Source organism: Schistocerca nitens, chromosome 11, assembly GCF_023898315.1.
Source record: "Schistocerca nitens isolate TAMUIC-IGC-003100 chromosome 11, iqSchNite1.1, whole genome shotgun sequence".
Taxonomy (NCBI): Eukaryota; Metazoa; Arthropoda; class Insecta; order Orthoptera; family Acrididae; genus Schistocerca; species Schistocerca nitens.
Window position 1 is genome coordinate 31341497 of NC_064624.1, and position 13938 is coordinate 31355434.

A 13938-nucleotide genomic window follows, 5' to 3' on the forward strand; every position below is an offset into this window, starting at 1 on the left:
TTAGCCATACCCAATTTTGAGCTCCTGTTGTTCTTGCAGATGGACACCTGTAATTCTTCTGGAACAGAAAGTGGCAGCTGGCCTCCTGCAGGAACAGAATGAGATGGGTCTGTGGCAGGCTGATGCTCTATAGCCTACGCACCTTAAAACTTTCTCCTGTGGAGATGAAATATTTTATGTATGAATAGCAAGCCTTGGCAGTTCTGTTTTCCCTTGACAAATTCAGATTTTATTTTGAACACCGAGACTTTTGTTTAGAGACTGACACTCAGCCTCTTAGTTAGGTTTTGGCTCAATACTTCCATAACACCCTCTTAGGCAGTCATTTGGGCATTTATACAACTGTTAAGATCAGACAACACATCGCCTGGTCCTCCCTGTATAACAAAGACTGGAGGTTGGTGGGGGTCAAGATCGTTCAACATGTCACCTGGTTTTCCCTGTATAAGGACGTCCACAGTTTGGTGGTGGGGGGGGGGGGGTGAGCTGTAAGGGAGCTGAGCCCAACCCGAATTCTCCCATGGGGCTTTTATTGTCTACACATGAGAAACACCTCATGCATAAATTTTTTATTGATCATATAGGACCACTTCCACATGTGTGGGTGTTAGGCACCTATTAGTTATTATGAACAACTTCTCTTTTTTTTCTCATTCCGAGCAGAAGGGTGACTATTCTGGTAATATCCAGCATTTGTTATGAATTTTTTCTCTTTATGGGCCACCCAGGGTGCTTGTTATCAATAATGCTGCTGCTTTTGCTTCCCAGCTATTCATGAGGTTCTCCTTTGTCAATGTAATTAAGGATGTGATCACAAATCCTTATTACCTGCATACTTTGCTGACCAGGTGAACTGCAAGTTGAAGGCTGTGCTTATCTTTCGCAACAAGACTCATATGAAGTGGGACATGTCAGTACCATGGGTCAATTTTGTCTTTAACACTGCACAACCCAAGTCCCTGGAGGCTCCTCCAGTATTCCTTATGCTAGCACATCCAGTCAATTCTCCTCTTGTCAACCTGTGGTCTATCAATGATTTGCTTCCAGACCAAGTCACCCTAGCATTAACACAGTACAACTGGAGCCAGGCTAGGCATAATACCAAAATTTCACATCACAGGCTAGCCATCTGCAACAATCATGGACTAAATGGTTCAATGCAAAGGTTGGGGACAGTGTTAGTCCAAAATCCTAATATTGCTCAAAAAGGGGAGTTAAGGTTCGCTAGCAAGCTGGCTCCTCAGTTCTCTGTACCCTATGAGGTTGCCAGGGTGGTGAGCCAGGCAAACCACCTGGTTCTGAATTTCTGCACAAGTAAAGACTCACGTGTGCTTATTACCCAGGTGAAGGAGAGTCACATGTAAAGGGCTCTTTAATGGCAGGCGGGGGGAATTTGGTTTGGCGGGGGATGTTAAGATATGGTGGGGTCCGTCTCATAATTCCAGACCCATGTGCCTGGCAGATGTCACATCTCACAGCTCGGAGCTCATGGCACAAGTGGTGTTGTGGAGCCACACTGGGTGGCAAGGAAAAGCAGTGCATTTCACAGGCAGTCGGTGTCTTGAAGCTGGACTGGAGGGTGAGCCATGCAGGACTCCTGGGCGGCATGTGCTGTTTGGCCGAATTTTATGTGCCACTATCATTATCACAATCACTACACTAAAACAATCTTCTTTCAATTATGGTAACTGCCATAGTCTGATCAGCCCCAACGTTATGATCACCACTCTAAAAGCTGGTATGTCCACCTTTGGCACAGATAACAGCAGGAAGACATTGTGGCATGGAAGAAATTAGGCCTTGGTAGATCATTTGAGGTAGTTGGCACACGTTATGTTAAATCACATCCCAGATGTGTTCGATCAGGTTCAGAGCTGGCAAATTGGGTGGCCATCGTATCAATTGGAACTCACCACTGTGTTCCTCAAACCATTCCACCACACTCATGGCCTTGTGAAATGGTACATAATTTTGATGAAAAATGCCACTGCCATTGCGATATACACTCCTGGAAATTGAAATAAGAACACCGTGAATTCATTGTCCCAGGAAGGGGAAACTTTATTGACACATTCCTGGGGTCAGATACATCACATGATCACACTGACAGAACCACAGGCACATAGACACAGGCAACAGAGCATGCACAATGTCGGCACTAGTACAGTGTATATCCACCTTTCGCAGCAATGCAGGCTGCTATTCTCCCATGGAGACGATCGTAGAGATGCTGGATGTAGTCCTGTGGAACGGCTTGCCATGCCATTTCCACCTGGCGCCTCAGTTGGACCAGCGTTCGTGCTGGCCGTGCAGACCGCGTGAGACGACGCTTCATCCAGTCCCAAACATGCTCAATGGGGGACAGATCCGGAGACCTTGCTGGCCAGGGTAGTTGACTTACACCTTCTAGAGCACGTTGGGTGGCACGGGATACATGCGGACGTGCATTGTCCTGTTGGAACAGCAAGTTCCCTTGCCGGTCTAGGAATGGTAGAACGATGGGTTCGATGACGGTTTGGATGTACCGTGCACTATTCAGTGTCCCCTCGACGATCACCAGTGGTGTACGGCCAGTGTAGGAGATCGCTCCCCACACCATGATGCCGGGTGTTGGCCCTGTGTGCCTCGGTCGTATGCAGTCCTGATTGTGGCGCTCACCTGCACGGCGCCAAACACGCATACGACCATCATTGGCACCAAGGCAGAAGCGACTCTCATCGCTGAAGACGACACGTCTCCATTCGTCCCTCCATTCACGCCTGTCGCGACACCACTGGAGGCGGGCTGCACGATGTTGGGGCGTGAGCGGAAGACGGCCTAACGGTGTGCGGGACCGTAGCCCAGCTTCATGGAGACGGTTGCGAATGGTGGAGGCGGGCTGCACGATGTTGGGGCATGAGCTTAAGACGGCCTAACGGTGTGCGGGACCGTAGCCCAGCTTCATGGAGACGGTTGCGAATGGTCCTCGCCGATACCCCAGGAGCAACAGTGTCCCTAATTTGCTGGGAAGTGGCGGTGCGGTCCCCTACAGCACTGCATAGGATCCTACGGTCTTGGCGTGCATCCGTGCGTCGCTGCGGTCCGGTCCCAGGTCGACGGGCACGTGCACCTTCCGCCGACCACTGGCGACAACATCGATGTACTGTGGAGACCTCACGCCCCACGTGTTGAGCAATTCGGCGGTACGTCCACCCGGCCTCCCGCATGCCCACTATACGCCCTCGCTCAAAGTCCGTCAACTGCACATACGGTTCACGTCCACGCTGTCGCGGCATGCTACCAGTGTTAAAGACTGTGATGGAGCTCTGTATGCCACGGCAAACTGGCTGACACTGACGGCGGTGGTGCACAAATGCTGCGCAGCTAGCGCCATTCGACGGCCAACACCGCGGTTCCTGGTGTGTCCGCTGTGCCGTGCGTGTGATCATTGCTTGTATAGCCCTCTCGCAGTGTCCGGAGCAAGTATGGTGGGTCTGACACACCGGTGTCAATGTGCTCTTTTTCCCATTTCCAGGAGTGTATGATCATCATGAAGGGGTGGACCTAACATGAACCATGGATCTTGTCACTGGTTGGGTGGCTTGTGTGGCTCAGCAACACAGACAGCTGTAACAAAGGTGAAACTGCAATGGAGGGGTATCTGCTGAGAGGCCAGACAAACATGTGGTTGCTGAAGGAGGGGCAGCAGCCTTTTCAGTAGTTGCAGGGGCAACTTTCAGGATGAATGATTAATTTGGCCTTGTAACATTAACCAGAATGGTGTTGCAGTGCAAACAGGTGAAAGCAAGGGGAAACTACAGCTATAAATTTTCCTGGGGGGATGCAGCTTTACTTTGTGATTAAATGGTGAAGGCGTCCTCTTGGGTAAAATATTCTGGAGGTAAAATAGTCCCCCATTCAAATCTCCAGGTGGTGATAACTCGGGACCAAGTTGTTATCAGGAGAAAGAAAACTGGCATTCTACAGATTGGTGCATGGAATGTCAGATCTCTTAATTCGGCAGGTAGGTTGGAAAATTTAAAAAGGGAAATGGATAGGCTAAAGCTAGATATAGTGGGAATTAGTGAAGTTCAACGGCATGAGGAACAAGACTTCTCTTCAAATGAATACAGAATTATAAATAAAAATGAAATAGGGGTGATGGAGGTGTAGGTTTAATAATGGATAAAAGAAAAGGAGTGTGGGTAAGCTACTACAAACAGCATAGTGAATGCATTATTGTAGTCAAGATGAACATGAAGCCCATGCCTACCACAGTAGTACAAATTTATATGCCAACTAGTTCCATGGATAATGAAACAATAGAAGGAATGTATGATGAGATAAACAAAATTATTTAGATAGTGAAGGGAGACAAAAATTTAATATTCATGGGGGAGTGGAATTCGATAGTTGGAAAAGAGAAGGAAAAGTAATAGGTGAATATGGAATGTGGGTAAGGAATGAAAGAGGAAGCCGTCTGATAGAATTTTGCACAGAGCATAACTTCATCATACACTGTGCTCAAAAGTATCAACAACACCCCAAAAACATTAGTTTCTCATATAGATGCATCGTGCTGCCACCTACTGCAAGGTACTCCACATCAGCGACCTATGTAGTCATGAAAGGGCAGAATGGGGTGCTCCGCGTAACTCATGGACTTCGAATGGGGTCATGTGATAGGGTGTCACTTGTGTAATACATCTGTATGTGAGATTTACACACTCCTAAACATCCCTTGGTCCACTGTTTCCAATGTGATAGTGACGTTGAAACATGGAGGGACATGTACAGCACAAAAGCGAATAGGGCAATCTTGTCTGTCGACCGATACCGCCGACACTTACAGAGGGTCATAATGTGTCTATCCAGACCAATGGACAGGAATTGCACACTGCATCAGGATCAACTGCAAGTACTATGACAGTTAGGCAAGTGGTGAGAAAACTTGGATTTCATGGTCGAGCAGCTACTCAATTTGTTAGAGGAGCTTGAAATTTATAAAGCAAAAAACAGAGAACCAACTAAACTGCTTAACTGGCAAAATGATTGTGCCCAATGCCTACTTTGCTTTACTTGACAATGTTTTACTCTAACCACTGCACGCCTCTGTTATATATGGTGTGTTGATGAGTTCACCTAGTATTGAGTGCATCACATATTTACTTAGTTTTCATATGTTTTACGCATGACTCTAGTATCTTCTTGTTCCTTCCCTATTCATTTCATAGGCTGCATTAATCAGATAATGTGGATCATCCACTGTTACAGAATTTTATCATTATTTTCTTGCAACGGAGTGCCGCAGGGTACGAAGGGCCCTCTGCCGGTCACGTTCCTCCAACCACTTCCCACCTGTGCGGAATACTGGCGTTAGCGCTAACAGAGGGCACTGATTATGTGCAGCACTATCTTTTCTTTCATTTGTGGCTCCTTTAGCAATTTGATTTATGGTTGTTTAATATTACCAGGTTCACTCTCACTGGTGTTCAATATTAACGTCATTATCTAGAATATTGGCACTTGAGCACATGTCAACTACTGTTCCTTAACTCTTCCTCTTTTTAACAATATTACTTATGTCATTTTTTTACTGCTTTTTATTACTGTAATGCCTTTTATACATTATAAGCTTATTACAGACTTCAACTATTGTATCCCTCTTTATTTCTGCTGTTTCAATTAATTATTGAAAACTAGTGTATGCCGACATTAGCGACATCTGGTGACCTTACAACACAAACATCTTGTGGCTACTGTACAGCAGCTTGATTTAAACAGTAGCATTACTGACAACATGACTCGTGCATGTGATGTTATTTATATGTATTTGACGATGCTGGTGCTGATTCCACATTTAACATTTGACGATGCCACCATGGCTGCAGTACATTAGGACTTTGTTTTTATGAAACAGGTATGCCTCTTCATATTTAAAATGCAGAAATATGTCAGTAGTACTTTTCATTATGTCTTTTTATTGTTTTTTAAGCTGTAGACAATCTGCGAGTATTTATGTTTTTCCCATTTTGTGCTGCAGATCTGATGATGGTCATTATAGACCGAAACCGGTAATCTGTTAACAAAACGTTTGTGACCATAGACGGAAATTAAAGGAAACTTAGCCTAACTTGGTTTCGTGTTTTTCATGGAGGGACTTGCACCACCTATTGTTTTGTGCGGCACTATCACAGCACAACGCCTACATTGATGTTTTAAGCACCTTCTTGCTCTCCACTGATGAAGAGCAATTTGGGGACAGCAATTGCACCTTTCAACACAATCGATCACCTATTCATGATGCACGGCCTGTGGTGGAGTCGTTACATGACAATAACATTCCTGTAATGAAGTGGCCTTCATGGAGTCCTGACCTGAATCCTATACGACATCCTTGGGAAGTTTTGGAATGCTGACGTTGTGCCAGGGCTCACTGACTGACATTGATACCTCTTCTCAGTGCAGCATTATGTGAAAAATTGGCTGCCATTACCCAAGAAACATTCCAGCACCTGACTGAACATATGCACACAAATGTAGATGCTGTCATCAATGCGAAGGGTGGACGAACATCATATTGAATTCCGGCATTACCGATGGAGGGCACCACGAAATTTTAAGTCATTTTCAGCCTGGGGTCCAGATACTTTTGATCACATAGTGTAGCTAACACTTCGTTAAAGAATCATGACAGAAGGTTGAACACATGGAAGAGGTCTTGAGACACTGGAAGGTTTTAGACAGATTATGCAGTGGTAAGACAGAGATTTAGGGATCAGGTTTTTAAACTGTAAGACATTTCCAGGGGCAGATGTGGACTCTGACCGCAATTCATAGGTTGTGAACTGTAGATTGAAACTGAAGGAACTGCAAAATGGTAGGAATTTTAGGAGATGGGATCTGGATAAACTAAAAGAATCAGAGGCTGTGCAGAGTTTCAGAGAGCATTAGGACACCATTGACAAGAATATGGGAAAGAGATACAGTAGAAGAGGAAAGGGTAGCTTTGAGAGATGAAATAGTGAAGGCAGCAGACGATCAAGTAGGTAAAAAGACGAGGGCTAGTAGAAATCCTTGGGTAACAGAAGAGAGACTGAATTTAATTGATGAAAGGAGAAAATATAAAAATGCAGTAAATGAAGCAGCCAAAAAGGAGCAAATTTAAGGATGTAGAGGCGTATATGACTAGGGGCAAAATAGATACTGCCTACAGGAAAATTGAAGAGACCTCTGGAGAAAAGAGAACCACGTAAGAGTATCAAGAGCTCAGGTGGAAAACCAGTTCCAAGCAAAGAAGGGAAGGCAAAAAGCTGAAAGGTAGAAGGTCTCTACAAGGACAATGTACTTGCAGGCAATATTATGGAAATGTAAGAGGATGTAGATGAGGATGAAATGGGAAATATGATCCTGCATGATGAGTTTGACAGAGCACTAAAAGACCTAAATTGAAACAAGGCCCTGGGAGTAGACAGCATCCATTAGAACTACTGAAAGCCTTGGGAGAGCCAGCCTTGACAAAACTCTACCATCTGGTGAGCAAGATGTAGGAGACAAGCGAAATACCATCAGACTTCAAGAAGAATATAATAATTCCAATCCCAAAGGGCACAGGTGCTGACAGGTCCGAAAATTACCAAACTATCAGTTTAATAAGTCACAGGTGCAAAATACTAACACGAATTCTTTGCAGACAAATGAAAAAACCAGTAGATGCAGACCTCGGGGAAGATAAGTTTGGCTTCCATAGAAATTTCGGAAAACGTGAGGCAATATTTACCTACATTTCTAGCATTTGTAGACTTAGAAAAAGCTTTTGACAATATTGAATGGAATACTGTCTTCCAAATTCCAAAGGTGGCACTCATCGAATGCAGGGAGGGGAAGGCTATTTATAATTTGTATGGAAACCAGATGGCAAGAGTCAAGGGGCATGTAAGGGTAGCAGTGGTTGGGAAGGGAGTGAGACAGGGTTTTAGCCTATCCCCGATGTTGTTTAATCTGTATATTGAGCAAGCAGTAAAGGAAACAAAAGAAAAATTTGAAATAGGAATTAAAATCCAAGGAGAAGAAATAAAAACTTTGAGGTTTGCGGAGGACGTAATTTTGTCAGACAGCAAAGGACCTGCAGGAGCACTTGAACGTAATGGACGGTGTCTTGGAAGGAGGATATAAGATGAACATCAACTAAAGCAAAGTGAGGATGATGGAACGTAGTCAAATTAAATCAGATGATGCTTACGGAATTAGATTAGGAAATGAGACACTTAAAGTAGTGGATGAGTTTTACTATCTGAGGGGGGGGGGGCAAAATAATGATGATGGTCGTAGTAGAGAGGATATAAAATGTAGATTGGCAATGCCAAGAAAAGCCTTTCTGTCCAAGAGATATTTATTAACATGGAGTATAAATGTATGGGTCAGGAAGTCTTTTCTGAAAGTATTTGTATGGAGTGTATCCATGTATGGAATTGAAACATGGATAATAAAGTGTTTAGACGAGAAGAGAAGCTTTCGAAACATGGTGCAGTAGAATAACGGCTGAAGATCAGATGGGTAGATCATGTAATTAATGAGGAGGTACCGAATAGAATTGGGGAGGAGAGCAATTTGTGGCACAACTTTACTAGAAGAAGGGATCAGTTGCGAGGACATGTAATGATGTTGCAAAGGATCAACAATTTAGTATTGAAGGTTAGTTCGGAGGGTAAAAATCATAGTGGGAGACCAAGGCATGAATACACTAAACAGATTCAGGAGGATGTGGGTTGCAGTAGTTACTCAGAGATGAAGAAGCTTGCACAGGATAGAGTAGCATGGAGAGCTGCATTAAACCAATCTCAGGACTGAAGATTGCAACAACGACGTAAGAGGTGGATGTGGTTTGCAACCAGTTCACAATACTCCTTTTCTAACATAGTGCCTTGCACGAGCTCCAGTGAACCCATGGGTGCCCACATGGTCTTTTCCTGGAGTATAATGAAGGTCCTGCCAGTACAGGAGTAAAGGAACTGTTCCCTTTGTGGGTGATGGAAATGTACCCTCACAAAGGCAGGACCATGCAGTGGTCTGCCATTGTGCCAAATCCAGTACCAATAGTTACATGTCTATTTCAGTTGAAGTTGTTGATGTCATGGCATTAACACTGACACATTCGTGGGTCATCAGCTAAACAGACTCATCATTATGAGTGTTTTGAGCATTGTGCATTCAGATACACTTGTAATCTGCCAAGCATTAAAGTCTGATGTTAGTTACCACCATAGTTTGCTGCCTGTCTTGTTTTAACAGTCTGCCCAACCTATGATGTCTACCATCTGTCATGACAGGTGCTTGCCCAACCCCATAATATCTGGGCATGGTTTAACCTTTATTTCACCCTGTGTTGAAGACAACTGCCACAGTACTACTTCAACACCCGGCAAGCTGTGCAGCTTCCAAAATGCTCATACCAAGCCTTCCAGCCATCAAAATCTGCTCTCGGTCAGCCTAAGATAGATTGTGCGCAGTCCCTATTTTACACCCGGTCAGCATGCTCATTGATACTCTATGCACCGTGCGTGTCTTACTAGAAAACAAGGTTAGGTGCTATTGCCGGGATGAGTTTATATTGATAGCAAATCCGTGGTCATAATGTTTTGGCTGATGTGTATATGGATTTAGTATTATGACTTCCAAATGGAGGCTGGGCAATGCCAAGGGAACCATTCTGCAACATTCGAGGCAATTGTCAAATGCATCAATTTATTACAAGGGCCTATCAGAAAATAATGCCTCCAAAGTTTTTATTCTGTTCTTTATATCAGTTAAAGTATTACTCGTCACGCATATTACTCTATTGATGTTTCCACTTTTCTGACAATATGCAGGACCCTCCTGCTGGAGAGTTTTGAATTATAGTGTGTAAGATGGGTGTGTTATTTAACCATGTCGACATGTGAGAAAACCCTCAGAAAACAGAGCACTGATTCAAATAGTTCACACACACATGGGGCACCCTTTCCTTCAGCATGACAATGCCGGACCATACACAACCTGCAAGTGACACCCTTGATTCATTATTATTGATCATCCACCATAGTATCCTGGCTTGATTCAACGAATTTTCAACTGTTTCCAAAACCTAAAGAACACCTTCAAGGATAATAGTGATGAATTGGTGTGAGCAGAGGTGAGGCTGTGGAGCTACCAAGAAAATCAAACATTCTACAGTAATGACACCAACAACCTGGTGTCTCATTGGGAGAAAGGGTTCAGTGCCAGGGTGACTGTTTGAAATAAATATACAGACACGAAGAATAAATATGTTAAATGTTAAGTTTGTTTTAATTAAAATGCTTCAATAATTTTCAAATAAAATTTTTGAGCCATTACTTTCCAGCATGTCCTCATGCCCAAACTATACACAATCAAAAATTAAGTTTTAATTAATTTGGCAAAGGTGGCTTTCCATTGATACAATGTCTATATGCATCTGTTAAGGTCATATGGAAGTTCAGTCCATCAACTAACTCAGCACACATTGTAAGAGAAGACTTATTGTGGGTAAAAGCTACAGTCTACGCACCATTTGGATTTTTTAGTAAACATTAGGCTGCGCTATTGGTAAATTTGCTACATCCTTTATTCGACTTTCACATTTCTAGGCTTTGTCAGCTCGAACCCACATTGCCACCTTTCAACCTAGGCTAGGCCTTGAGCAGCACTATGGGTCAGTCACTCACCACAACCAATATTTCAAGGGGGCTAGAACCCCATTTTAACCTTGTAGCCTTTGAATAGTTCTGTGGTTCAGGTCCAAGGTGAATGATTCTTCAAATTGGTTTTCATTCACATGCTGTGTGTTGTGCATACATATCATTCTATATGTCAAACAATCATTATGCCAGGGGTAAAAGCCAAAGCCTGAACTATGTTGGGTCTAACCAATCTTTTACTGTATTTAATAAAATTTAGTATATTTACTTTCTCACGGTGCTTGTTTAGGTCTACTGTACTGATACTTCTCATCAAATGAATTGCCGCACATAGTTTGTACAAACTATAATAAAACACTCACATATATTCAAATGCAAATGCTGCATTAATGCTATCACAGTACTTCTGCAGTTGCACCCAAGATGAATGTTTAAACAGACTTGTTCAGCACAGATAGTTGAAAAGTAGTTTGTGAGATTGTCTCAGGACCCTCAGTTCTGGTTGGCAGAATAAAAATATTAATGGGACCAAGTGAATTTGTTTGCCTGCTGATAGCCAAATACCCTACAAACAGTTGCACTACATCAGATTTTAAGTGACATATATATGTAAGATTATTGACAGCAGTAACTAACATTCTGCCAGTTTCACAAACAGTGTGTGACAATGTGCAGCAAACGCAGAAAGTGATTATGAACAAACCTATCAATATTTAATATGTAACCCCACGGCTTCATCAAAACTGCTGCCGACATACAAATTGATTCTGCACCTACCAGCTGTGTACCAATTTATGCTTCCAGGTGATATTGTCTGAAATTTAACTTTAGTGCTGACAGTTCTACTTACTCTTTGTTCATATATTCAAAATCAACGCCTAATGTTAATAGTACTACAAAACGTACATCTCAGGTTGGTGACCATGCGAATGTGAATTTAAAGTTATTTACAATTAACTTATTTTACATCATCAATAAATAAATGACAATTCTCATTCCACACCACAATACACTGCAATAATGCATTAACTGTAGCCATACCATCTACAAATGTAATGGCACTTAACATTCACTATAGTCAGTTATTCTTAAGCTGCACATTAAGGTTGTCATTTAAAAGAAGTGTATCAGAGCAGAATATACCCACTTTATGGCAACCACCTTATCAGTCTAACTGGATTGTGCATTAAGGTTTTCCATGTTTACTGAACATTAAATTGAAACTCTTGCTCACTTCTATCTGAGGTTTAATACAAGGCTTATTTCAAACTGTGCAACATGTCATATTTAAGACTGAATGTTCATCGGTTTTTTAGTAAACACAATTACTCATGTTTCCAGCAATATGACATGAATTGTATGTATTCACACACTATACACATAAATTAATGAAACACAGTTAAGAAATACGAGTAAGCTACTCACCATAGAGTGTAACTCAGTTTTTACTTCATCTGTTTCCTCTTTTTTTATCCACATAGTTGGGTCCTGGTCCATGGCTTCAGTTCTACAGTCTGAAAAAGAAAAGCAATCAGATAAGAATAGGTGCACTCTGTTTCCATTGTTACCATGAGGTATCGCTCAAAGGCAGTATTTTCACTCATCTACTGCGTGCAGTAGATGAGCGATTACACAGGAAACAGATTCAAAGTGGCTGAGGAAAAGTGTGTTCAGTGATATAAGCTCATTTACATTTTTCATGTCATGAAGAGTGAGAACAATCATAAAATAACATGCACTGGAAATGGAGTATTTACAGTTGCTACTGCTTCTTTGCAACACTGGCTTATAGATACTGTCCTATGTAGCAATTTTGGAAGATGTGTATTTTCTTGTGCATGCACTAACTTCAGTATTACAAACAATCCAAGCAGTCAATAGATCGAAGAGAAAATACTGGATAACACCAAATTTTCATTCTACACTTTGTTCGTTGTGTTAATTTCAGTCCAATAGGGACATGATGAAAATCTGGACATAAAGATTGTTTGTTTATCAAAGAATATGCATATTCAACATAGGTATTACTGAAACTTTCTCCATCTGTATTCATTCACCGTTGTATAATCAATTTACCATAAGCATCATCATTTTGGAATCTTAACCTGCTTTTAAAGAAAACCATAAAAATGTAACGTAGATTGCACACTGCAATGCGGAAGCCCTCATTCTTGATTACCATCAAGATTAAACACTGGTGAGTTTTTTTCTTGCGAAACTGGTTTACTGAAACTACTGCCTACTAACTGTAACTATGATGAGTGATCTATGAAGTTCTGATGACACGTAATGCTTTATGTTTGACGAATTACAGTTAATTTGTACCTCGTATTTCGCCAGTTCCTAAATTACAGTATTCTTATACAGAAGTCCATTAAAAACCACACACTACAACAAACTGGTATTTACACATGATCAGACGAATATAACGACACGAATAATCAAAGCACAGTGAAAACTAACAAAATTCAACATAATTACATCATTTCCTTTCATGCGAACTTGCTCAAACCATGAATTGAAAAAATGCTTACGTTAGCACTAAAATCTGGCGCCGCTCTATGTCTACATCAGATCACAGCAAATTATCATCACCAACATTATTACACTTAAATCAACTTAACCGCACTAACATAGCGAATGTTTGAACTTCACTGTCCGCCTTTTCCCGTCAGTCACGAAATACATGACGGAAATCACTGCATAGGCAAACTGCTCCCGACAACACGACATAATCTCAACCGTTTCTTTTATGAAGATACACGTAGCGACTTTACCAGACAGGCCAAAAATAGCAACCACTAATAAATCAGGTATTTGGCTGTTATGAACATAACCTGAAAAATTACAACATTCACACATCGTCATCAACTCAGCTGTTATTGTAATATAAATGAAATACCGTGTTAATTTACTTCCGGAACAATTTTTTCACTTATTCTTGTTTGCAGTTTATAAACGCTTATAAATTACCACGAGAATGTCACACAAATTTCCGCAAAATCACGAGGTTGCACCTGTATACACACTGACTCCAGCTAAACCAAAGAACTTACACCAAGACGAAGCTCTATGCCGTGGGCTATGAGACAAGCAGTATAGTAGAAAGGGAAAGATAAAATGCGAAAATTAAATTCCATAGGATATTCTATCCCTTTGGTAAACCCTTATCGCTATTTTAGTACAACAACGAGATAATGTAAAATAGTTGTTATTGAAGGAATGCGTTTGAAAGTTTTTGGAATTTTAAATCTTCACTGCC

General features: G+C 41.9%; 1 protein-coding gene across 6 annotated transcripts in view; it reads right to left on the reverse strand.

Moving 5' to 3' along the window:
* The window catches only part of LOC126212953 (zinc finger protein 708-like), a 109742-nt gene extending 96021 nt beyond the window's left edge, over window positions 1–13721 (reverse strand). For 3 of the 6 annotated variants that reach the window (XM_049940477.1, XM_049940478.1, XM_049940476.1), the window contains exons 1-2: window positions 13579–13642; window positions 12102–12190 (exon numbers count right to left, since the gene is read on the reverse strand). In XM_049940477.1, the coding sequence (XP_049796434.1) occupies window positions 12102–12173 (72 nt within the window). In that variant the 5' untranslated portion in view covers window positions 12174–12190; window positions 13579–13642. Of the gene's footprint in view, window positions 1–12101; window positions 12191–13210; window positions 13514–13578 lie in introns of all 6 variants that reach the window. The other 3 variants (XM_049940474.1, XM_049940475.1, XM_049940473.1) reach the window with 3 other exon arrangements.
* Window positions 13722–13938: the final 217 nt, after the last annotated feature.